At 38.3% G+C, this 27,687-nt stretch overlaps 1 protein-coding gene across 2 annotated transcripts; it reads left to right on the top strand.

The window, feature by feature from the left end:
• The first annotated feature begins 242 nt into the window (after positions 1 to 242).
• LOC120108237 (nuclear pore complex protein NUP155-like) lies at positions 243 to 27,538 on the top strand. 2 transcript variants are annotated; one of them, XM_039121811.1, is made up of 13 exons: positions 243 to 465; positions 4,748 to 4,917; positions 5,432 to 5,558; positions 8,967 to 9,229; positions 9,330 to 10,971; positions 11,043 to 11,255; positions 11,448 to 11,695; positions 11,830 to 12,244; positions 12,857 to 13,062; positions 13,179 to 13,530; positions 25,946 to 26,164; positions 26,547 to 26,878; positions 27,229 to 27,538. In XM_039121811.1, exons 1-13 carry the CDS (start codon positions 307 to 309, stop codon positions 27,344 to 27,346), a joined length of 4,464 nt encoding a protein of 1,487 aa, XP_038977739.1. In that variant the 5' UTR covers positions 243 to 306; the 3' UTR covers positions 27,347 to 27,538. The 2 variants fall into 2 exon arrangements, with proteins under 2 accessions (XP_038977739.1, XP_038977740.1); XM_039121812.1 differs by having other exon boundaries at positions 248 to 465; positions 26,550 to 26,878.
• The last annotated feature ends 149 nt before the right edge of the window (positions 27,539 to 27,687 follow it).

Below are 27,687 nucleotides of genomic sequence, written 5' to 3'. Positions count from 1 at the left end.
TTGACCCAAGTGAACCAAGAGACCCAAGTGACCTATGAATACGATCGATTCAAGTTAACATTAACACTCCGCATTACGGACAATATATCCGTCGTTGGTTCCAAAACCCAGTCCTGGGGTTGTGCCCTAATCCCGTAATCGTATCCAAATTGATCCCGCCAAGACCCCCTCGAAAACCCTCTTCGCGCCTCTCTCTCTTCCGCTCTCTTCCCTCCCGGTAGATCACCCAAAGCTCTTCCTTCTCCCTTCTTCCCCACCATTCTCTCTCTCTCTCTCTCTCTCTCTCTCTCTCTCCGAGGGGAATCAATGGCGTGGGAGGACGAGATCGTCGGATTGGACGTGGCTTCCGCCGGCGTCGTTGTGAGCGAGCGCATCGAGAAGGAAGCCGCCGGCCAGGTCGACCTGCGAGAGGCTCTCGAAGCTTCGAAACTCGCCACCCATCCCTACTCTTCCCATCCCAAAGAGGTACTCTCTTCTCGCCTCCTTGCGCAATTACAAAGAAATCCAGAAGCATCGCACTACTATCGTTTCTTTATCATTTCCCCAATCGAGGAATTTTTCCCTTGTAAAGTAACAAAATGTTTTCTTTGCTAGAGTAATCCAAGAAGTTGATAGGACCTAAACTCAGAATCTTGAAAATTTACTATATATAGATGATGAAAAAGAAAATCTGCAATGTTTTTCGGGAAAGTAGGCATGTCAAATTAAAGTCTCACCTAAGAGTCGTGGGTTTTAACGGATGGTCTGTGGTCGGGGTGTTTTCTTTTCCGGTTATCATATGGTTGCCGTTTAGTTTTCACTTGTATAGGCGAATCGCTTCCAAAGGTTGAGCTTTTCAATGTTTTTGGAAGGCGCTTGTTGTATGGAGGCAACTTGGCGACCACTCGATGCCTATGGGGGAAGTTGGGTGTATTATAATTCACGAAGACATAAAAATAAATACGAACCGAGAGGCAGTCCCCATTCAATCAAATCTGTGACAAAGTGTCATATCAGTGGATGGATCTGTTTCTGCATACCTTGGATGCCACATGAAGAAGTTATCATGCTTGTTTGAAAGTGGAGCGGATAGTACCTCTCTTCTCCCGACCTCTCTGACCCCTTTGCCCAGCTTCCTAGCTTTTCCCCTCTCTTTCTCGCTCTCCATCTCTCCATCTCTGTGTACGTTTGAAAGCCACTAAGGATACAATTGAGGACTTGGTGCACCACCAAACCAATTAACGCCTTTAACTAACCTGTTCTAATTGATTGGTCTAAGTGTATTGGTTCGTCACCTAGTCAACTAGTCAAGCATATGTATAAATTAAGTTTTTTGGGACAAAATCTACCATTTTCTGGTGTGTTGGTCCCCATGGTGAACGCCTGAAATGGATGTCTTCCATCCCAATCACTAGTTGCCTATCACCACCTCCTCCTTTTTATTACCCATTATGTCTCTCCCTTCTCCGATCACTGCTTCATTTTTCTCTTATTGAAGTGTCCGGAAACCTAACCGTAAGCCCTCAACCTAGCTTCACAGGCCATGATGCATGCATGTGTGTGTCTACATACATGCATACATATATAATGGAGGGGGCTCACCTTTGGTTGTGGAGAGTGAGATGGAGAGATGGGCATGTTTTCAGCAAACAAAATGGGTGAAATGAGTTATAGATGTCCTAAGAGGGTCCTGAATCCCTTCATCACAGGGGCAGCAAGACAGTTTTCTCTTTCCCATCCATGGAGATAAAATAACATGATGTAGGAAGGATTGAGGGAGGACATGGGGTAGTTGTTTTAGTGGGACATGAAGTTAAATGGGCAATTAGGTGCTGGGTTGTGCAATGGGGTGATGGAGGAAAGTAAGAGTGGGGTATGAGTTGTTGAATAGTTGGTGAGGAATGGGAAAAGGGTGAAGTTGTTTGACCCCTGAGAATGAAAGGACCCACACAGAGTAAGCATTGCTTAAATTCGACATCTTAGTCATTTGATTAGTATAAAAATGATTTCTAAATTGTGACTATGGATTAAATATCAGGAAAACGGGATGATACTATTGATACTATACTATTCCATCATGAAAACAACACTGGGATGGGTGCTAGGTCGCCAAAATAGAAAAAATTGAGATGTACTGGCCATCCCAACCGGTACTGACTGGCCCATCCTAATCTTGATGATGACAATTATTTTATTTTTTTTCAAAGCATGAGAACGGGATCAACTGATTGTGCTGATTGGTTTCTATCGGTACGAACTGGTATGAACTCCGATTTAGTTGATACCAAGCCGTGTTGGTTGGGATGGCATTTTTTTTTTAAAAAAATGAAGAGCCATGTTGGTTGACCTAGAGTGAAATGTGAAAGACAAATCAATTGGGAAATAGAATTGTTTGACTCAATAATGAGATGAAACATGCTAAAATTATTCAACCATAGAAATATGGAAGTCCGATGAAAACTAATGCCGATTTTACTGGAATATCCATAGAACTTTGCATCCATCTATCTAAATACTTATAAGTTTTGGCCATGAGAGATAGGGATTGGGGAGCAAATTTTATTCCTTATGCTATAGACAATTCACTTTCATAGTAATAAGAAAAAAATGCCAATTAGATTGATACAATAGGCAATTAAATGAACTTCAATTCAATTCATATTGATATTGCACATAAAAAAAGAAATTGGTTTAATATCCATATAGCATATTGGAACCCCTGAAAAATTGGAAAAAACAAAAAGAAACAAAAAATGCCTCAAAGTTGAGTATTGATATGGTACCAATACCCACCACCATCTTTAGAGTCGGATGGTACGGATTGGTACCATATGGTTCTTGGGAAAAACCGGTACCACCCTTGGTAGCAGTATTTCAATCATGATTGTGACAATATCGACAGCAGGGCACGGGCCTATCATAGATGATAAATGAAAATGAAGAAAAATATACTCTTGTTTAGCCACATTATGATTTTTTTTGGTGTATGTGGTCTTGCATGCTAGAGATGCTTGGTCTTTCTTAGTTATTAGGTATAGAGAGATTATTCTCCCCTTAGAATCTCTGATAATGATGATTACAGAATTTGAAGCATGGTCACACATCTTGTTTGGTGGGAGGTACAGGTACAGAAGCTGCAAATCATATATTTTAATAATATTAATCATATTGGACAGTTCTTGGTGCTGTCCATTGTTAAACATCAGCTCTTAGACCAACTTATTTGGTTAAACATGGGTTGCTTGCACCATTTAGAATTATCCCAGCTACACATACTCTTTCTTGTTCTCGTGGGGATCCTGCTCCAAGAGAACTCTTTCTGTAGATCTATCTTTTCACCCTTCCCGTGTTTTTGTGAGTCATGCAGTCTTCTTTGCCATAAGTCCTTGAGCTATCATTCTAATAGCTAGTGCACTACCTTATTCTTCTTTCACTATAACATCTTACTGCTTCCAAGAATAAAAAAGAAAGTATTCTATCATCAGTTCATGTTTGTTGTTAGATAGGTTGTACTAACTGTTAGACTTTGAAGATTGCATAGAAATATATTTATTAATCAAATTTTTAAGGCTGTTGTCAAGGTTGATTATGTGAAAACTGTTTGATAAATGGACATGATACAGATAGTGTTTTATTGAGTTCCTTAATTGCAAATATAATGCCAAAGCTAAATCATAACCACATATTATATAAAAAATTAACATGATTGATCTTTGGATCTGGAAAATTCTTCACCTGTTTGAAATATAAGACTAGAAATATAATTAGTATAATTCATGTTTTTGAGGTGAAAGCATTTGCAGACATTTGGGGTTCTGGGTTATGAGGACCCATGTGGGCGTATGTTGTCCCACATCGGTTATTTGCTGGGTAGATCTTGGGTACTTATATAGGATCAAGGAACCCAAATAATACCTTTCGGCTAGCCATTTTGGATGAGGTTTTGGGTGGTTACAAATGGTATCAGAGTGGAACCGACCCATAACCTATGTGTACTAGGAGACATTGCAGCACGGATCTATTGAGGTTGACCACGGGCCGATCGTGGTGTTTGTGATTAGATTTGAATGGATTTGAACCCTTAACTTAACGAGGACGTCAGGGCTTGAACGAGGGGAGTATGTGAGGGCTCGTGCAGGCGTGTGTTTAGTCCCACATCGGTTATTCGCTGGGTAGATCTTGGGTACTTATATAGGATCAAGAAACCCAAATAATACCTTTCGGCTAGCTATTTTGGGTGAGGTCCTGGGTTGTTACAAGGGTTATCTTGTCTCCTGGGCTTCAATTCCATATAGTTCATATCCCTGGTTATATTAATATTCAATCATGATAATTAGCAACCTCTCGGGTCTTGATTTTTCTTTACCTATTGTATTGACCTTGAATAATTACACAGCATAAGTTGCAAACATCCTACTAAATTTAGCACAGGCAGCTTTTTGAGAGGAAGTGTAAACTATACATCATTGTGTTGAATTATTACCAGAGGAGATTGTGCCTCTAATTCATTGCCTTTCCGGTCCTTTTTTTTGTGGGGAGGGGGGTAGTAATGTCTATTTTTACGGTTTGATTGCTTGCATTATGACTCATGATTACATTCTTGAAATTTGAAACTGCTCAATTGGACCTAAAAGGTAGGAAATTTTTGTCCTTAATTTATATGTATATAATATGTACTTTGTTGCTCGCCAGTTTTTTCCCATGCTAAACAGCCTTCCCCATATTCTTGTAACTTATTTTAAATAATTGTTTGATGATTGTGCTGTAGTGGCCTCCTCTATTAGAAGTTGTGGAGACTCGGGAATTACCTCCTGTGCTAATTGAGAGATACAATGCTGGTGGTGGTGAAGGAACAGCATTATGTGGAATTTTTCCAGAGATACGCCGTGCTTGGGCATCAGTTGACAATTCTTTGTTTCTCTGGCGCTTTGATAGCTGGTGAGGTTACATCATGAAGGATTTTAATCCTATCCTATCATATCAACTACTCTGTAATTCATTTTCAAACTAGATTCCAGAGTGACTACCATTTTCTTATAATAAATCAGATAGCTTTTATATGTTCAATTTTACTGCAGTTTGAGAATTTCCTTGTGGTCATTGCGATACTTCCTTTCGAAAAGCACCACTGCAAACATTCAAATTAAATTTCACTAAAAAAATTTGAACCTAGACTTTTAAAGATATTTTATAATCTGGTTTGCAGTTTACAACCATAGAAAAGATTTACATCTTGTAGATTCCCATTGCTTCATAATTTTGACTGCATTTTTAGTTTATCTCCTTAAAAAACAGACTGCATTATCAATTTAAAATTTTCATCGGTAAAATAGTTTAACCCTTTTGACTCAGTATCTTTGTTCATGGTCACTGACTTATATTCCAGGAATTTCATGCTAAAAGTGCTTTATCATCAGAATATCTCTTACTTAAAGTGTCTTGTCTATGTTAGGGATGGCCAGTGCTCTGAATACAGTGGTGAGGATCATGCAATTTGTGCTGTAGGACTTGTCAGACCAAAGCCTGGAATTTTTGTGGAAGCAATCCAATATCTTTTAGTGCTTGCAACTCCTGTCGAGGTAAGAATGAAATAATTCATGCCTATATTTTTCAGATTAAATAACTAAAAGAATAGATGGATATCTATTTGAACATTAAGTGAAGCATTGCATTTCACCGAAAACCTAGGCATAGGTTCAAGCTATTTACTTTGCAGATGTCATCATACTTCCATCTGATTAATTATTTCTTAAAATATTATTCTATTCTACAAACATCACATCCACAAGGATCGATATGGTCGAACACATTATTATAAATAAAGGATCCTCTGTTTTAGTGCAACTTGTGCTAATTTGTGTCAGAACAGATCAGGAGATTGTGTAACATATTCACGATGATATGTTAGGATGCTAGAAGCAAGGTAGCAAGTTCATCCTTTTCAATATCTTCTTATTCATCTCCTCTATACTAATATGAGTTCAAACTACAAGTCTATGACAAATTAGATATATCTCCTTTTAGCTGACCTCAAATGCTTTATTGTAGTGTGCTTGATTTGAAACGAAATGTAAATTTTAGAGGAAGACAACAAGGTTCGCTTTTAGGGGAATAGACCTACCAAATTCTGCTTTGAGGCAGAATTAGAAGAACAAAATTAGTTTTGAACTCTTTCACCCATGATCTGACCCACTGCCAAATAAATGCCCTAACCAGCCACTTAACTACATCGAACTAAATGAACTACATGCCCATCATCAATGAATCTTAATTTTATACTCTTTTTGAATAAAATAAGCATGTATGGTCAGTACAAAATTAATTTTATACCTACATCACTGGAGATCTGGGGAACAATGAACAATAATTTATGAATGATGAAGGCACTTGAGTGGGAATTGATGGAGGGACAGCAACAATTTAGTCAAGGATCGGACAAAATTGATGTTTTGTTTGAGAGTGTGGATATGCTGAGCAGGAAGATCTCAATTTTGGTGGCAATTGTGTCTTTCATGCTGGAACTGACGAAATGGACATTGCTCGCTCATGCAACGTGCATCATACAGGTCCTAATTTTTCAGATTCATCTATCTATCTCGTTCCTTGGAGTTCCCATGATAAGAAGGCATGTTTTTTTCACATTGTCATCTTAATATCCTGTGAGTGTGGAAGTTTCATGATACCAACCCATTTATTCCTATGTATGGGAGGCAGAGAAAGGAAGATCAATTTTCTTGTCATCAAAGCAACTAAGACTAGAAATCCTGAGGCAATTGCATCTTTTGTGCAAGTTATCCTTGAAACTGAAGACAATGTCATGATTATGGGGGTGGAATGTCATGTGCTTATTTTGTTCAAAAAAAGGTATGACATTGAAATTGCATCATCTGTGCACTTTATACTTAAAGATAGGTCATCATTATGGGGATGAATGCCATGTACTTATTTATTCAAAAGAAGGTATTACATTCAATTATGAGATTAGGAGTTGTTTGACAACGTGCAATTAGTTTTTTTTGGTTCTAAGTGGTAATTTGATGTGGTTATTTGTAATGTGTCTGATCATGGGCGGCCTGCTCATAAGTTGGCATCACAAATTGCTCCCAGACTTAATTTTAAATTTTCCTTGGAGATCTTGGATGGTTGATTTCACTTGAAAGTATATGTGTAGTGTGCTGACTTTAATTCGATAACCTGTCCAACATGACACGTAACAATCTTATTTCATTCATATAAATAGGCAATTTTACTCAATGAACAAGAATCATCATTGTCATTGATTCATCATTTATTCATTTTGAAATCCAAAAACAACAAAAGCAAAAAAAATCATCAGAAATTGGAGTAGGATGATGAAATCTAACAAAGAAATGAGACACAGAAGATGACGTTAAGAGCATTAGAAAAGGCTAAGAAGATTTGGAAATAAAAAACAGAGCAAAAGAATTTGAATAAAAAGGAAAGTGAAACTCAGCAAAAAATAGGAAGAGTATGAGAAAAGAGAAGTTCGACGAAAGAATAAATGAAGAAATGAAAGTAACAGAATCAAAAAATAACAAAAAAATAATAAGAAGAAGAGGAGAAGATAGAACATATGAGGAAGAAAAGTAGAAAATAGAAGAGGGAGAATTGGAAGAATATGAGACAAAAAAAATATGAGGTTGTGATAAGAAGAAGAGGAGAAGATTGAACAGATGAGGAAGAAAAGTAGAAAATAGAAGAGGGAGAATTGGAAGAATATAAGACGAAAAAATATGAGGTTGTTGGGGGGCATTATGCACCTGTTTAAGTGGTTGGAGGGCTGCTGGTGGGTTTCAGGTAGTTTGCCGATGGATGTGCAGGCTGGTAGAGAGCTTTCAATGGGCAGCGAACTAGTGGGGGATTGTCAGTGTACTCATCGAGTTCTTGATCTCTATGGGCCAAAGTATTTCTGATGGAGAAGGGAGATGTCAGGAGACTTTGGGATGAGTAGCTGAAAAAAGTTACTTGTGTTTTTATAATTACAAGCCCCTCTTTGGAACATGCCTTAAAGCATCATACAATTGAAAAGAGCTAAGAGGAGTGCAGTTCTCAATATGTGTTTCAACAGCCAACGTTAACAACCCTTTTAAGGTTATCATCTTTATCTACTTAGCTGATGAAATATTAGTTTGACCGCAAATAAGTAATTTTTTGTTAATGCAAGAAAACATAAAATGGGCATATGATAGGTGTTAGATATCAAATTGTTTTCTCAAGAAACCTATCGACATAGTAAAAGCCTACCCTGAATGAGCTTTTCTCATAGTCAAACCTTAATAAGAATTAAATGCGTAGCCGACTACTTTTAACTCTTCTCACATGCAAGTAGTTTTTTGCTCTAAAACTTTTCCAACTATCTTTCTGCTAAAGTATCCTGTTCTAGATCAAAGAGTTTATCCTTGCAGCATTGCATAGAAAAACCTTCTGTAGGAGAATATGGTCTTCGGGAATATCCTATGGACTTAGGTTTGTGTATGCGTATGAGTGTTGTAACCTTTCAAAATTTAATAAACTTTTTCTTGTAGAGGCATGTCCAGATGTCAGGTACTTCAGACTAAATTGAAGGGTCTGGGTAACAAAAAGGCTATCTGACATTTTTGTTAAGTTATAATTATGATGGCCTCTGATTTCACCTATTCATCAGCTTTTTCCTGCTGAATTTTAAAGGAGGGATATTGAGAAATAAAGGGTCTCAAGTCTACCCTTTGCACCTGATCTTTGTCCTGTCTATCAGATCTTCCAAAAAATGTAACCTTTTTTGGTGTGCCTGGCAGCTCAGGCCTGAGTAAATGTTTATTGAGTTTGTATAACTAGTAAACATTCTCACTGGAAGATGTAGTTCTGCTTTCATCACTTCAAGCTTAGAAATTCCTGCAGATATCATTATTCTCCTCATGATTTTTCATAAAGGATGATCTTTCAGGGTTTGTTGTTTATTAATTCATCCTATTCCTATGTATTGTTAGCTGATTCTTGTAGGAGTATTTTGCACTGGAAATGAGGATGGAACAGATCGATATGCTGAGCTTTCCTTACAGCCTTTACCTGAATACACAATAGCATCTGATGGTGTTATCATGACCTGCATTACATGTACGGATAGAGGTCGAATTTTTCTAGCTGGGCGTGATGGTCACATATATGAAATGCAATATTCAACTGGTTCAGGCTGGCATAAGTGTTGCCGCAAGGTTTGCCTCACAGCAGGTTTGGGCAGTCTTGTTTCAAGGTATGTGTTGCATTTATAATATTGGATATCACCAAGCAAATCTTGCTGCTATTTTACATTCTTGCGTAACATACCTCAATTGTTCTGTGCTGACGTCCAGATGGGTCTTGTCAAATGCTCTTAAATTTGGATCTATTGATCCAGTTGTGGATATGGTTGTTGATAATGAAAGGCATATTTTGTATTCTCGAACAGAAGATATGAAACTACAGGTCTTCGACTTGGGAGCAAATGGTGATGGTCCCGTTAAGAGAATTGCTGAAGAGAAAAATTTGATTGATCCTCAAGAGACACAATATGGAAGTAGAAGGTCTGCAGGATCAAGAGCAAATACCCAGGCAGCAAAACCATCTATAGTTTGTGTTGCTCCTTTATCGATTATGGAATCAAGATGGCTGCACACTGTTGCTGTTTTATCAGATGGCACAAGATTGTACCTTACTACTTCTGGTGGGAATGGCGGTTTAACAGGACAAAATAGTGCTCATCAAAGGCCACGCTGCTTAAAAGTTTTAGCAAGTAGGCCATCACCTCCTTTAGGAGTTGGTGGTGGACTCACTTTTGGCACTATGTCTGCAACTAGCAGAACTCAGGCTGATGATCTTGCTCTGAAGGTGGAAACAGCTTTTTATTCAGCTGGCACACTTATACTTTCAGATTTACCAGCCCCAGCTTTGTCCTCTCTTTTGCTTGTTAACAGAGATTCAAGCATGCAATCACTTTTTTCTGGTAGCTTTGGAATGACTGCACCAAGTCCTTGTGCATTACGTGAGATAGTATCATCCTTGCCTCTGGAGGGTCGAATGCTTTTTGCAGCTGATGTTTTACCCATGCCAGATACAGCAGTAGCTGTGCAGTCATTGTACTCAGATACAGAAGACTTCTCTTTTACAGGATCTAGAGAATCATGTGAGAAGGCATCAAGGAAACTTTGGGCTAGAGGAGACCTGTCAACTCAACATATCTTACCTCGGAGGAGGATTGTTGTATTCAGTACCATGGGTATGATGGAGGTAGTTTTTAACAGGCCAGTGGATATTCTGAGAAGGTTGTTGGAGACCAATTCACCAAGACCACAGATAGAGGAATTTTTTAAGCGTTTTGGAGCTGGAGAGGCTGCCTCTATGTGTTTAATGATAGCAGCCAAGTTGGTTTACATGGAAGAAAATCTAATAAACAATCCAGTTGCTGAGAAAGCTGCAGAAGTATTTGAGGACCCAAGACTCATTGGAATGCCACGACTTGATGGTAGCACTGGTTTGTTGAACACTAGAACTTCAGTTGAAGGCTTCAGCATGGGCCAGGTTGTGCAGGAGGCTGAACCTGTGTTTTCTGGTGCACATGAAGGACTTTGCTTGTGCTCATCTAGGCTGCTCTTTCCCATATGGGAACTACCTTTTATGATTGTCCGTAGGGAAGTAGGCTCTGATGCTCGCTTTAATGAAGGGGTGATAGTGTGCAGACTATCTGTTGAGGCAATGCAAGTCCTTGAAAGCAAAATTCGTTCCTTAGAGCAGTTTATGAGGTCTAGAAGAAACCAGAGAAGGGGGCTTTACGGTTATGTTGCTGGTCTAGGAGATCTAACCAGTTCTATTGTTTTCTCAGAATCAGGAGCCAACAGTCGAAGTACAGGCAGAAATTTATTAGTACCACACTCTCAAAATGCTGAACCAGGAGATGCTGTGGCACCAAATAAAAGGCAGCGACTTCCTTGCAGTTCTGCTGAACTGGCTGCCATGGAGGTAAATAGATATTACTTGGACCCCATACATTTACTTGGTATATAAATAGCTTGACTTTTTGAGCCATTCAGGTGAGAGCAATTGAATGTCTTAGGAGGTTGCTTCGAAGATCTAGTGAAGCATTATTCCTACTTCAACTTATTTCAAAGCACCATGTTACTCGCTTGGTACAAAATTTAGATAGTGATCTACGCCAGGAACTTGTTCATATGACATTCCATCAGTTGGTATGTTCTCAGGAGGGAGACCAGCTTGCCATGCAGCTTATTTCGAGACTCATGAAGGTAAATATTTACGTGGCTCATGGATGCATGTATTGTAACTTTAATCTCAAATTGATGTTATCCATATAAATGCTCCTTCTAACATTGAATTAGTAAGGATGATTGATAGTGGTATCTACCTGATGTTAGGATACATATCCATAATTTGATTTTTGGGCATATCCCCTTATTCTTTTTTTAATTTTGTTCCAGTACTACATTGGTCCAGATAGCCGGGGCACAGTAGATGAGATTAGCATGAAACTACAGAAGGGTTGTCCAAGTTACTACAATGAGTCTGACTATAAATATTTCCTAGCAGTAGACTATCTTGAGAAAGCTGCTGTCGCCACTAACTCTGAGGAACGAGAAAATCTTGCCAGAGATGCTTTCAGCCTTTTGAGCAAAATTCCCCAATCTGCAGACTTGAGCACTGTATGCAAACGATTTGAAGACTTGCGGTCAGTTTCCTTCTTGGAAAATATATGTTTTTATTTTCAATGGCTGCTTGCTCAGCTGTATTTACAGCTTTAATCTATCCTAACAGAAAAGTATTATTCATTAAAGCACAAACTATATGCTTCTTGTATTGTAGATTTTATGAAGCTGTGGTACGACTGCCTCTGCAAAAAGCTCAGGCTCTTGACCCTAAAGGTGATGCATTCAATGATAAAATTGATCCAGGCAATCGAGATTATGCACTTGCTCAACGTGAACAATGTTATAACATAATTATAAATGCCCTTGGTTCTCTGGCACGAAAAGGGACACAGACGGAGTTCAGTGCTTCTGTTAGATTTTCGGGCATGGGGTCTGTACTTGACCAGGCTTCACGGGACAAGTACATACACCAAGTTATTCAGCTTAGCGTTCAATGGCCCGACACAGCCTTTCATGAGTGTTTGTACGGGACACTAATTACCTTGGGCCTTGAAAATGAGTTACTGGAGTATGGGGGTTCTGATTTGGTTCCATTTCTACAGAATGCGGGCAGAAAGCCAGCAGAAGAGGTTTGTTCTGGTTGGAATTGAATTAGCCTATTTTTTTTTTTAACTAAGATGAAAACTTTCACTTCTAATCAATTTCGGTATTTTTGATAAAATGCATGATGGGTAATTAATAAGTACGGATATTCGTTCTTACTTTTTAAGTATTTTTAAACTTTCTACTGGGTTTGCACATTCATGTTTTTTTTAAAATTTGCATGTCATTTGTATGGAAATAGAGCTAAACATTTTGTTCTCTACCTTACAATGCGTCCACAGGGAAAACTATTGTACATTTCTTTTTCCCTCTTTAGGTAAATTACGTTTTTTTTTTTTTAACTTACATATGTAATTCTATAGCTTTACATCATGGAAAAATATCTGTAAAAGTGAAAATTTAAGTTAACAAGAATTCCTTTTTGGTATGTTCTTTGAAACCTATCTTTTTTCAACAGCAGTAATATTTTAAAATGAGTATTCTCATGTCGAGGATTTCTTTTTATTTTTTTGCAGCAGATATATAGAAGATTTCTTTGAGAATTTAACATTTATTGTTAGTTTGATGAATCAGATTAGCAGCTGGGTTTGTGAGATGTAGGTTCATGTCATTTTGTTTAACTTCCTTCTGTTCTTTAGGTTCAAGTTGTCACTGCAATAACACCAATGGCTTCTGCAATGCGTGATTTGGAGGGACCTATTCCTTCTAGTGACACCAAGTATCTTGACCTTCTAGCAAAATATTATGTCTTGAAGCGGCAACATATTCTTGCTGCTCATATACTGTACAGGTTGGCAGAAAGGCAATGCAATGATTCAGGAGAAGCTCCTACTCTAGAACAGAGGTTCTTAAATTACCTAGTTATGTTGCATGATGTCTTTTTCTTGAAAAATGGGCTTCTGTTTCCACTGACAAGTTGATGATCTATTCTGGCACGTTTCTGTTTTCTTTTGCAAACAGGCATCAATATCTCAGCAATGCAGTTTTACAGGCTAAAAGGGCAATTAACAATGATAGTTTAGTAAGTTCAACCAGAAAGACTATTGATGATGGATTGCTAGATATGCTTGAAGCAAAGCTTACTGTTCTTCAATTCCAAATGAAAATTAAAGAAGAACTTGCAATAGCATCAAGGTTAGAAGATTTGCCAAGCACCAGTGGATCCCCTCCTAGTGATCCTTTACATACTAACCTGGTGGTTGACTGTAATATTGCGAAGGATGCCAAAGACAAGGCAAAAGAGTTAACGCTAGAATTAAAGAGCATCACTCAATTATACAATAACTATGCTGTTCCCTTTAACCTTTGGGAGGTATGTCCTTTTAAATTACCATTCTTTATGGAAATTTCTCTTTTACTTTCAGAATTATAGGGATCTTGACTATCAAATGGCTCTATTCAACAAAATGCTCCTAACCTGAAATTCAACTTGATAGTGTGCACGTCATGTTTATATTTGCTAGCTATACAACTTTGCTGCCACAAGAAATGTTGCAGTTGGCTTAGGACCAGGTCAAAGCACATCACAACAATTAAACTAGATGAAACATGTAGGACTGACGGAGGTGGATGTGCATTTAACTTGTGTTTTTTTACGTTAATAATTTGCACTTACTATGCACAGATTTTAGTGGAGTGCCCTTAGATTCATATTTTATTTTCTTTTCCAAAAAAACACAGATTTTGAGCCAAGGTTTGCCGCATCGGTCGGTACCGTATCATACCGAGCGTACTGTACCTAACCGGTACCAAATTGGTATGCCATACCGTACTATACTGATACTCGGTACACCAAGCTCTATCATACCAAACCGTGTACCGACACTGTAATAGAATGGTACTGATATGGAGTTACCGAGAAGCCAAACCTTGTTTTGAGCACATTAACATTTCTACAGAAGACATTCTAACTTTTGCAATTAGTTCAGAATCTTCAGATATTAGAGATCTATTAGCTAGCACTGCAGTGAAAATTTTATACAAGACCTTTTTGAGACAAAATGGGACTATGACTTTTGAATTATTTAGCTTCAAGGCTTTTTTGGATGAGGTTTAAAGGAATCTGGTTAATTTTCGTCAAAGAATTTCCATCTCAAAAAGAACCATGGGTGGCCCAGCTCACTTGCTTCTTGACTATAACTCAGGACGTCTGGAAAGGAATTGGACAACCCATACAAAATAGTCAACTGCTCTGGGTCAAAAGCAGTCAAAGTTTACCCCATTTCATCTCCTGTAGTCTCTCGTGTTATCCTCTCATTTGCCTCTCTGGAAACAGCCTTTAAGATTGGTTGGTTAGCTTTCAATGTGAATTGGTTATGTTCCCAAAGACTAGAAGAAGTAATTGCTGAATTGGTTTTCTTTGCTTCTGTATCAGAAATCAGATTCCTGGACTGGTCCTTTGATCTAATAGTAATGCTTTCAGATAATCTGCATAAGATTGTGGCATTAGAAAAAGAGGTGATAGTATGACTATACTTCAACCAAGTGGGTATCTGTTCAAACATGCTTCTACCAAGTTATTAGTTATCTGTACTTTTTATAACTGCAAAATCTTTATTGCTGACCAACTTTGAAGCTGGGTAAGGGGGGAAACCTATTTCTTTTTATAAAAACACTTCCCTTTGTTCCATGCCTTTTTAAATTATAAATGAGAGAAAAGATAATTGTTTTACTTAAAAATGAGGTGTTATAAGTGTACTTATTAGAAACCTTCTCTGATCCTCAAAATGTAAGGCCTACAATTTTTGGTATTAATCTTAATCATTAATAAATTAGAGTTAAAATGTCATGTGCTTTTGCATTTGCCCAGTGGCAGTAGTTCTGCTTTAATTGTTGGAGTTTAACAATTACTGACAATGAAGAAGAGAGTTCCTACTTCAGTCACCTTATAGTCCATAGAACTTTTCTTTCTCCAAATATGAAATTTTAAGTTCTCCCTCCTGTAGATGGGCACTTCAGAAATATTTTGGCCAAATAAACTCATCAAGGAGAAGAAAGTTTGAATCTTTGACCAATGAACTAAGAAATTTGAATGTTTTTGTCCCTCATGGTTTTTAAGAGTCAGTTGTAATCAGGAGGCCACTATGGTCTCCAAAGCTATTTGGAAGATACTCAAGGAAGGAACTAACATATTCTTGTCTAGGAAGTACTACTAAATCATTTAGCGATTCTTGTAAGGCCCACAGAGCTATTGTCCCAAGATGAAACTGGAGCAGTTGATTTTAAGGTAATAAAACCATGGGTATCAATGAAAGCATTGGAATCGGAAAAGAAAATGTGCCTCCTATTTCTGTTGAGCATCTGATGATGTTAAAGTCAGCTAAAAGTCAGAATAAATACCTTGCCACACATGTCAGTATAAAGTACTTTTAGCTAAAAGTCAGCCAAAATGTGCCTCCAATTTCTGATGAGTATCTTTCATTAGCAAAGTTGGAAAGTAGATAATAGAAGCGTAGAAGCTGCAGCTCATTGCAGTGCAATGTGTAGCCAAATGTTATTCAGACTCCCTTTGTTTGAAGATTGGTGAGTGGTAGGTTCCAAAAGATACATGTCCTACCTTCAATGCTGTCCTCAAAATTTGCTGAGAGGTAATAATGTTTCCAAAATCTATTTACAGTTAAAGATTGAGTAATTTTATGTGTCCGAAGGCCTAACAGAGCTTATAGAACTTTAGGTGCTTGAGAAATTTGTCATTTAGTAGGGCCATTGAAGGGCCGAACATTCTAAACCAAGGTCCGCCAAAGCGGAACCGGGACCCATACTGGTTAGTGCCTGGTACGGTTCAGTACCATACCGAACTGGTAGGGCGTGCCGGTTGATGGACCAACACGGCCATTTTTTTTTATTTTTGGAGTTCTCAAAAAAATTTAATTGGCAACCACTCTTTTTAAACTTTTTCAATGAATTTAAGTCTAATTTGATATTTTCTTGATGTTTTTTAATGTTTCTATGATCTCAGTTTAACCTAAATGATGCATCTTATTGCTTTAAAATGATCCAAACAATAAAATGAACAACATAAAATATCCTCAAATTAAGTAGTGACATGAAAATTAAAAAATAATACAATCAATTACATACATTTAAAGTCCAATATACATGCCGATATCTAAAATCAGGTCGAGTGGCGATGCCTCTCATAGATATCTAGATCATTAGCATAGTCAGAAGGCACAACAGTCTACCCCTCCATTCGGATCTTTCTTGTGATAGTTTGAATCGGTTTTGTTTATGAATTTTTGGGGAAGGAGAAGCGCCGAAGCCGCTTTCAAATTGCATTGGAAAGGCCCAAGAAAGCCTTCCCAACGCCACTTGATGCCTTTAAGTGGCAATAATGCCATACCCAACCCAATTCGAAACCAGGTTGACTCGGTGCGAATCGGCTGGTTCGCACCGAGTCGGCACCGAATCGACCGGTTCCGGCCGGAACCGAATGGGCGGTTTGGCCCGGTTCAGCAGACCCTATTCTAAACCATCAACTACACGATTAAACAAATATGTTTGTATCCCCTTGTGCCCTATTTTTTTAATCTTGTTCCCTTTCTTGAAAGGCAAATTCAAGCTTATTCGAGATCTTCTGATCCTGCAGTTTGTAGTAAAGTCTATGTTACCCGGACCCTTCAATTTAGCCTAAAGTACCAGCACATGACATTTAAACATGGACACAGGTTTGACACTTGGAAGGGCTCTGTAAGAAGAAATTCTTAGATAATGAAAAGATTTGATGCTTAGACATGTACTGCACCCAACACATGAACCCACTCTATGTAATGGTACAAATTTTAGGATTTGCAACATGTTTCTGCTTTCATTTGCTCCTGCTATTACTTTCATCTAGCTTTTAGAAGGTGAATGTTGGAACCAAAGATGGGAGCTTCAAAATTGATAAAAGCTTCCATGACAGGATCTGCAGACTTGCAAAAAGTAGTATTAGTCGGGGCCTACTAACTTGAATGTTGCGCCTTCTCATATCGCACTTATGCAATTCCCTGTACATGTACTTTTTGGCATCTCTCAGCCTTTTCTAGTAAAATACTTCCCCACCACCCATGTACCTGCACATTGATGGATATAATCTTCCATAAATTTGCTTTTTCGATCTAGAACTTGTTGGATCCCGTATTAATTAAACCCTGATCCCGTTTAATTAGAACCCACATTTGACAAGTGTCCCTTGAATTTCATAAATCCTGATAATCACAAGGGTATTGAGGTATTTTCACAGCAGTGAAGGGTTATCTTGATGGGGGGTGACTCTTCACGGGCGTAACCACCTGCAGCGTTTGGTCCCTGGAGAGGGCTATAAATAGCCTGTTAGACCCCTTCTCTAAGTATGTATTAAGAGCTCTCTCCAGAAGATCTCTCGCTAATCTCTGTTCAGATCAGAACAATCTCAGTTGATCAAAGATGCGCACGCATCTCAGAGTTCAATCCAAGATGGATATAGCGACTCAAGGTATGATTTATCATATATTAAGGTTAATCATTCCATCAATGGTATCAGAGCAGATGAAATTTAAAATAAACCATATCTACTTAATCTGCTGGATGGAGAAAGCTGGAGACCCCGATGTTATTTAAACATATGAACGTTTTTTTGGCTGGCCGATGTGGGACTAAAAGCCTAAACTCCTTCACCCTTTCCACACCTCCTTCCACCCCTGTTTAAGAACAGAAGAAGGGAGAAGGGGCAACCATGGCCACCGCTGCCCACGGCCGCCATGGCCGCCGCCTCCCTGACTGCCGCTGCGACCCGCCCCTCGGCGAGCCGGCAGCGGCTGCGACTCGCCGTGGCCACCATGGCCGAGCCGGGTGGAGGGGAAAAAGGAGGAAGGGTGGCGGCGCTCAGGCTTCCGCCGCCGTACCCTCCTCCCATGGTTGGCCGGAAAGGCCACCGGTCGCGAGAGAGCCGGCTAGCGGCCGACGCCCCTACGACCCGCAACCGCGGGCTGCGGCTGCACCCTGCGGCTGAACCTCGCGGCCGACCGGCCTCCGGCCTCACCCTGCGGCCGTCCCTGCGACCGTGTTCCCGGCCTCCGTGCGGCCGGCGGCGGCGGTTGCACCACCGAAAGGATGGGAGGAGATCACCGGTTTTGGCCGCCTCCTCTTCTTTCGATCATCTCGTTTGGGGAAGATGAAGTAAGTGGATCGGGTTTCGGGTTTTGGGTTCCAACCCGAAATCCTAATCCATTTAAAGATATATATATATATATATATATATATATATATATATATATATATATATATATATATATATATAAAGCGGTGAAGGGATTAACAGGTTTCGGGTTATTGGGTCTCGGCCCGCAACCCGAAACCCGAATCCTTTTGACTAAACTGTGCATTTTGCGGTTAAACCCCTGACAATATGTTATTCTAAAAAAGGGGCTTTTGAAATTCATATATGGTCCCCAGCCGAAAGTTTAATTATCAAAAGGGTCCTAAAATATTTTTATGTGGTCCCTTTGCTAAAGTTTCATTACAGAACAGTACTTTGACAATTATGTATTACTCCATGTAATAAATTTATTGCATAAATGAACAATTTATATGCTTTCTTATGATGATACATGATTGTTTATATTATTCATATTTTCATGAGTCAAGGGTGATGTATGCATGAGACGAGCCAAAGCATCTTATGTAGGAAAAGACGTAAAAAAATGATTAAATTTTGCATATTTGTGGTGACGAGCCAAAGCATCCCATAAATTTTAGAATGCTTTAATTTAATTTAATCAATAAAGAGTCTTTTATCACCATCTCATGAAATTGAATAGTTGCATCATATATAATGAACTGGCCCCAAAGGGAAGTCATTATACAAAGTTAATGATGGGATGAAATAATGTTATTAGTATGATATTTATGATGAAATCTTGTTGCCCAAAGGCCTTGAATTCTTCATTAATATTGAACAGTGTCTAGTAAAATTTTATCCATTGAATAATGGTGTCTAAGAAAAGCTTGTCAAAAAGGCATACGTGCCTAAGAAAGGCTGGTACTTAAGGGCCTAGTGCTCCACCACCGATCTGGAGCTGATCTGGCTGTTATTCTTTGGATTTTTCCAACTAGATATATAAAGTTCATTAAATATCATACTTAATGCATTAGTTTTATTATAAAGGGGTAAATCATATAAAGTTAATTTTGATTTACTCACTAAATTGCTAATATGGGTTAGTGATTTAGATAAGGTTTTAGCGTAATTATAGCATGCATATTGATAGTGAGCATATGTTTTGCAGCTTTGTTTCCGACAGTTTTTTCACAATCCACAACATGCATCCCAATACTTAATGGTTCAAATTTCTCGGAATGGAAAGAAAGGCTGACATTTACTTTAGGGTGCATGGATATTGATCTGGCACTTCGTGAGGACATGCCACCTGTCCCCACGGAGGAAACTACGCCAGAGTAGAAAAAGTTGTATGAGAGGTGGGAGCGGTCAAACCGCTTAAGTCTTTTACTCATACAAAATCATATCTCCAGAAAGATAAGGGGCTCAATTCCTGATTGCAAAACTGCAAAAGAATTCTTAACAGCAGTAGAAGAGCAATTTGTGAGTTCGAAGAAAGCCCTAGCCAGAACCTTAATATCAAGGTTTGCTTCCTTAAAGTATAATGATAATGGTGGCATACGCGAGCACATTATGGAATTACGTGACATCGCTGCCCAATTAAAATCATTGGAAGTAGACATGTCAGAGACTTTTCTTGTACACTTTGTTCTTAATTCTCTGCCTATGGAATATGCACCATTAAAGATCTCATACAACACACATACAGAAAAATGGACTATGAATCAACTTCTAGCCATGTGTGTTGATGAGGAGCAGAGAATAAAACAAGAGAGGCAAGAGAGTGTTTATCTCACCTCTCATAAGGGAAAAGGACATAAAGAGGTCGGCGGTACCAGTCATCATATTCCTGTTAAGAAGAAGAAAATGAAAGTGTCAGCCAAAGTGACTGACAAAAGGCAAATAAAGTGCTTATTCTGTAGGAAACAGGGACATTTGAAAAAGGACCGCACCAAGTACAAGAAATGGCTCGAAAAGAAAGGTACTTCTCTTTCCTTAGTGTGTTATGAATCAAATTTTATTGATGTACCTCATAACACATGGTGGATTGACTCTGGTGCTACTATCCATATATGTAAAACTTTGCAGGGATTATTGAACAAAAGAATTCCAACGGAAAGTGAGCGAAGCATCATAATGGGAAATAAGATGCGTTCACATGTGGAAGCTGTTGGAACGTTCAAATTGACCTTAAAGACTGGCCATATTTTGTATCTCGAAAATACCTTCTATGTACCTGGATTTTCAAGAAACTTGATATCTGTTTCTAAACTTACTTTCTTTGGATATACCATTTCATTTGGACAGTCATTTGTAAACCTTTCCTTGAATAATATTATTGTTGGTAATTGCTTGTTAGAGGATGGTTTATTCAAATTAGACCTTGATACATCCTTTGAGCTATCCCTTTTATCCCTGCAAAATAAAGATCATTATGGATTAAAACGTAGCATGATAAATGAAAATTCTTCTATGTTATGGCACCGAAGATTAGGTCATATCTCCATAAAAAGAATCAAGAGATTAGTAAATGATGGAATTTTACCAACTCTTGACTATGGTAATTTTGAAACTTGTTTAGACTGCATCAAAGGAAAGCAGACTAACAAGTTTAAGAAAGGTGCTATAAGAAGCACAAATTTGTTGGATGTCATACATACAGATATATGTGGGCCCTTTTCGACCCCATGTTTTACTGGTCATAAGTATTTTATCATCTTTATTGATGATTACTCTCGCTATGGGTATCTCTACTTATTGTATGACAAGGCTGAGGCATTAAATGCCTTTAAGCTTTTCAAAACAGAGGTAGAGTTACAACTTAATAAAAAGATTAAAGTTGTGAGATCAGATAGAGGTGGTGAATACTACGGTAGGTATACTGAAACTGGACAACATTTAGGTCCATTTGCTCGATTTCTTCAAGAGCAAGGTATAGTTGCACAATACAATATGCCTGGTACTCCTGATCAAAATGGAATTGCGGAAAGAAGAAACCGAACATTAATGGAGATGGTAAGAAGTATGATTAGTTACTCGACACTTCCAATTTCTCTGTGGGGTGATGCCTTAAAAACCGCTGCGTATATTTTAAACAGGGTTCCTACTAAAGCTGTCCCAAAAACACCCTATGAAGTTTGGACATCTACACATTTGGGGGTGTCAAGCTGAGGCAAGGGTGTACAACCCACAAGAGAAAAAGTTGGACTTTAGAACCATTAGTTGTTATTTTATTGGTTATACAAAAAAGTCCAAGGGATACAGATTTTACTGTCCTAATCATACTTTGAGGATTGTGGAGACAAGAAATGCTAGATTTCTTGAAAATGATCAAATCAGTGGGAGTATAAAACCTCAAGAAATTAATTTTAAGGAAAAGCAAACTCCGTATGGTGTGCAAGATTCAAATAAGCAGCCAATGATTTCTTTACCTATCATTGATAATGATTTAGAGGAGGATGAGTCTACTATTAATGTTCCACTTGAATCTGTGCCAATTATCACTGAGAATGTTGCTCCTCCACCTATAGAACCAGTGAATCAAGAAGCAACTTTAAGAAGGTTATCAAGGGTAAGGAGATCTCCAATTCCACCAGATTATATAGTGTACCTTCAAGAAAGCGATTATGACATAGGGAATATAGATGATCCAATAAATTTCTCACAAGCCATAAATTCAGTAAATTCCTCCAAATGGCTAGATGCTATGAAAGATGAGATAGATTCTATGGCTAAAAACAATGTTTGGAATCCAGTTGAATTACCTCCTGGGGCTACTGCAGTACGTTGCAAATGGGTTTTTAAAACCAAAAGAGACTCCAAGGGCAAGGTAGAGCGACATAAGGCCAGACTTGTTGCCAAAGGATTTACTCAAAAGGAGGGTATTGATTATCATGAGACCTTTTCTCCAGTTTTAAAGGACTCTTTAAGGATAATTATGGCTTTGGTGGCTCATTTTGACTTAGAGCTGCACCAAATGGATGTGAGAACTGCATTTCTTAATGGAGATTTAGAGGAAGAAGTTTACATGAAACAACCTGAAGGTTTTGTTTCAGAAGGTCAGAGTCAAAAAGTTTGCAGGCTAAATAAGTCTATATATGGACTCAAGCAATCATCCCAACAGTGGTATCTTAAGTTCAATAACATGATTTCTACATTTGGTTTTGTAGAAAACGTTGTTGATAGATGTATTTATCTTAAGATCAGTGGGAGTCGATTTATTTTTCTAGTCCTATATGTAGATGACATTTTGCTTGCTAGTAGTGATTTGGCATTGCTTAGAGAGACTAAGCAATTTCTCTCCAGTAATTTTGATACGAAGGATATGGGTGAAGCCTCATATGTCATCGGCATTGAGGTTCATAGAGATAGATCTAAGGAAAAAGTTTGTCTATCTCAAAAAGCCTACATTAAGAAAATGTTGGAGAGATTTGGTATGGAAAATTCCAAACTAAGCCCAGTGCCTATTACTAAAGGTGAAAAGTTGAGCCAATCACAATCTCCAAGGAATGAAATTGAAAGGGAGCATATGAAAGCATTTCCATATGCTTCACTAATTGGGACTTTAATGTATGCTCAAGTCTGTACCAGACCTGATATAACATATGTTGTGGGATTACTGGGGAGATTTCAAGCTAATCCAGGAATGGAACATTGGAGAGCTGCAAAGAAAGTATTGAGATATCTTCAAGGAACTCAAGATCATATGCTCACATACAACAAATCCGATCTTTTGGAGATAGTTGGATACTCTGACTCAGACTTTGCGGGATGTCCAAATAGTAGAAAGTCAACATCAGGTTATATCTTTCTACTAGCTGGTGGTGCAGTCTCGTGGAAGAGTTCGAAGCAAAAGATGACAGCTGCTTCAACAATGGAAGCTGAGTTATTAGCATGCTATGATGTAGTTACACAGGCTATTTGGTTGAGGAATTTTATCACAGGCCTACAGATTGTGGACACTATTTCAAGGCCCATAAAGTTATATTGTGATAATTTAGCAGCAGTTTCCTCAATAAAGAATAACAAGATATCCAATGGAAATAAGCACATGGAGGTGAAATATCTTGTTATAAAAGAAAAATGTGATGACCATAAAGTTTCAGTTCAATACATCAATACTGTGCTTATGTTGGCAGATCCTTTGACCAAAGCAATAGCCCCGGGATTGCATAAGGAGCATGTCGGTCAAATGGGCTTTTTCTGTATAAATTAATTGATGTATTATTGTGCACATTTCAGATGGTTGTAAATCACATTTATTATATTTTCTGCTTTAATGAATTCATGTGGTTTATGCATATTATGGTAGCAGAAATTGTGACCAAAGAATGGATTTTATGATAAGTTCATTCATAAGGGTTTGGTTATGATGGTTTAGTAATATAGTGATCATGGAAGGTTATACGCCGATCAAATAGGTGTTATTTCCGCCATGGTTCGTATTATTATTCTTAAAGTAATCAAACATAAAGTTTGCCCAAATTGATATCAAAATAGAAAGAACACGCGTATAGAGATTATAAAATTCAAGTGCTAAGGATATTTCACTTGTCAATATGGTCCAAGTGGGAGAATGTTGGGATCTCGTCAAGTTGTGGCCCACATTGACAAATGGCGTCAATATGGTCCAAGTGGGAGAATGTTGGATCCCGTATTAATTAAACCCTGATCCCGTTTAATTAGAACCCACATTTGACAAGTGTCCCTTGAATTTCGTAAATCCTGATAATCACAAGGGTATTGAGGTATTTTTACAGCAGTGAAGGGTTACCTTGATGGGGGGTGACTCTTCACGGGTGTAACCACCTGCAGCGTTTGGTCCCTGGAGAGGGCTATAAATAGCCTGTTAGACCCCTTCTCTAAGTATGTATTAAGAGCTCTCTCTCCAGAAGATCTCTCGCTAATCTCTGTTCAGATCAGAACAATCTCAGTTGATCAAAGCTGCGCACGCATCTCAGAGTTCAATCCAAGATGGATATAGCGACTCAACGTATGATTTATCATATATTAAGGTTAATCATTCCATCAGAACTTCATAGGAGGATGGTTGTAGTATACATGACCGAAGAGCGAACAGTCATTACAAAAATTATACATCCATATATAAATCATCTATATTGACTTCAACTCCTGCTCATTTGCATCAATCACTTCTATTATAGGCGAACTCTTTTCTGTCTCAATTTAAGTACACACCCTTGCAAATCTTAATTTCTCCTCTACTTTTTTGAGTCCATAAAAATAGGGTTCTAGAGAAACTTGCATTCTTGCATAGAGAATCAACTGATGAATGTGAAGTTGCAGTGAAGGTATCTCAACCATGCTGCAGTCCAAAGGAAGTTTTACTTAAATTCCATGTCTTCATTCCATTTTTCTGGGGAAAATAATGTGCCTGTCCATGAACCATGTTCCTCCATTGACTACTTCAGAAGATGTAAGCCCAAATTTATATACAAAGCTTTCCTTTGTATTCCACTTTTTCTTGCGGAATCTCTTTAGCAGTCAAAGCTAGCTTCCTTTCAATGATATATCCCATACAAGTTTTACCCAGGCCTCTGTATCGTCAGCCAGCTCCTCTAAAGTGTGAAAGGCCAAACTCTTTGCATTCCTTATCTTTAGGCTTATGAAAAGCTCCGGATTTCTTTCCTTTTTTTAAAAAAATATGATAAAAATTCGATGGAGGCCAATCCAATTCCTTAAGCTAATGAACAACAGTACAAAGACCACTCCAGGGAGGAGGGAGAAAACAGAAACAGAAGATTATGCTACTTTAATCAATCTAAAATCAGGATGCAGAGCTCGATACTTCTTCTTCAGCGTGCCTTTAGTGCAGTCTTTGACAAGAAACCTCATTTGCTTGATCACCCAAAGCACGAAACAGTTCTTATTCTTGAAGAAGTGCCTGTTTCTTTCCAACCAAAGACACCAGCAAACTACTGGAAACAAAATTCCATCCTTTCGTCAAATCACGACCAATAGAGTTCTTCCTCCAAGAAGTCCAAAATTCACAGAGATTAAGGGGAAAGGTATTGAGGTTCACCAAAAGGCCAAAATAATGTCAGACCGCTCCCACGAAATCACCGCCAAGGAAATGGTTCATGGTCTCCTCAAGACACAAGATCCAGAAAGTCTAGTGTTTAAAGCGTCTACATCAACCTCGCCAAAGGGGTGGCTCTAATTTGTTGCGTAAGCTAGGGAATAATTTCTTAGGTTTGAAGGGAGTCTTGCTAAGTCTAGGGGCTTGCTATGGGCTGGTTTTCTCCCTCCACCCATCTCTAATGAAGGATACTCTCCCAGCAACTGCATATTCTCCATTATTTCTGCAGGATAATGGAAGTTATTAAAAAAAATAGAGGCTGGATGACTTAAAATTGCTTAATTGGTAGTAGGTTTCCATCCAAAAAAAATACTGGGTTCAAAATGAGTGTCTAGGGAATTATTGTCTAGAACATGAAAATTGCGAAATGGCTTTAACATTTGTCATATTGTTAGAAACTATATTCTAGATCTTTCTGATCTTTAGTATCTTCATGTATGTGTTATGTCTATGCTTCGGTACTATAGTACTTTTTCATCACTTAACAAATTTTAGTTTTGAGATTATTTCTAGTAACAAAAGCTTTCTTCCTGTTGCTATTTTGATCAGATATGCCTGGAAATGCTTAACTTTGCAAACTATTCTGGAGATGCTGACAGTAAAATTGTTAGAGATATCTGGGCTAGACTTCTTGATCAAGCTCTTTTAAGAGGAGGTGTTGCTGAAGCCTGCTCCGTGTTGAAGAGGGTTGGGTCGAATCTTTATCCTGGAAATGGGGCTTGCTTGCCTTTAGAGACACTATGTCTTCATCTTGAGAAGGCTGCTCTGGTAATATGGCTGTATCTCCATCATTTGACTCTTGACTTGGTTCATTGCTCTTGTGTGCATATTAACTGTTTGTTGATGTTTCCCTGAGTCTGCAACACACGCAGGCTCAGGTTCTTAACTCTAGTTTTATTCTCAGCTCAGACCTAACTATTTGTGTAATAATGAACAAATCAATTTTAAGCTAGAGGCAGTGCTGAGTAAACTAAGCTTGCAAACAAACATGTTAGCGTCACTCATTACTGCATTGGCACAATTGGAAACATGCATTCAGTTTATGCTGTTCTGATTTTAAAGTCAATTAGCTCTATTTTGAAGCAAATGCTGATTCTTTTAGTTGAGCTTCTGCGTCAAGACATATCTCAAAAGTGAGCATCTTCTTTAGCAGGAGCGGTTAGAATCAGGAGTTGAACTTGTGGGTGATGAGGATGTTGCGGGAGCCCTTCTTGCAGCCTGTAAAGGTGCACAAGAGCCTGTATTAAGCATCTATGATCAATTGCTGTCAAACAGAGCTGTTTTGCCTTCACTAACTCTGAGACTGCGGCTTCTCCGATCGGTTCTTGGGATCCTTCGTGAGTGGGCTGCATCTGCACTTGCTTATAGAATGGGTACTACAACAGCCAGTGCTTCCGTTATATTTGGTGGAACATCAGTGTTAGAGCAGACAACAGTAACAAATCAAAGAATTCGGGACAAAATCACTACAGCAGCAAACAGGTCAGTTTCTTCTTTTTCTCTGTATGATATAATGGTTTTATGGCTGCTTTCTTCCAATAAATAAGCAATCATCTGATGGGTTTAGTAATTCTCAAAATCATGTTATGCTCACAAGCAGTAATCTTGTTTTTATTTGGAAGTGGTCTATTATTCCTCTCTTCTCACACCAGACATTTGTGCAACTTGTGATACTTATTTTCTTTTTTACTCAGTTCCAATATTCCATGCTTTTATACATCAGGGGTATTATTGCTACCTCAGAAGTCACTCTTGTTTCATTTTGTGATGTTTTCCATAAGCAAGGTGACTTTTTGGATGTAACAAGGTTAATTTTGCATACATGAAAACAGGTACATGACCGAAGTGTGGAGGTTGGCCCTTCCACAAAGTCGGACTGCGGCTGTCTACCAAGGTTTTCGAGAATTGGAAGACAAACTGCTGTCTTTTGCTTCCTTGGAACCATACTGACATTTCTGTTCATATTCCATTGAACTTAACCTGGCTAATCAGCTCGTTTTTGCATTCTGCCACCACAGAAAAAATAGTCATTTTATTAGAATATATCAATTAATATAATGTGTGATATCTGGCCTCAAGATCATATACAGAATTTTGTAGTTTATACTTGAAAAAAATGTAGAAGATACTGATTGATATTTGGTGCTGTAGTTAAATTTAGATTTTTTTGATAAATCTATAATCATTTGCTTATGTGAACATGTTTAAGGATAAACAGTAACTGTTGGTATCCAAGTTTGGCCCCACTAATGAGATGCGACTTTTTGGGAACTCATTAATTTCATTTGCTC

The sequence above is a fragment of the Phoenix dactylifera genome, unplaced genomic scaffold (genome assembly GCF_009389715.1).
Source record: "Phoenix dactylifera cultivar Barhee BC4 unplaced genomic scaffold, palm_55x_up_171113_PBpolish2nd_filt_p 001234F, whole genome shotgun sequence".
NCBI lineage: Eukaryota > Viridiplantae > Streptophyta > Magnoliopsida > Arecales > Arecaceae > Phoenix > Phoenix dactylifera.
Note: the sequence above shows the minus strand (reverse complement) of the source record. Positions and strands in the feature narration are given on the sequence as shown.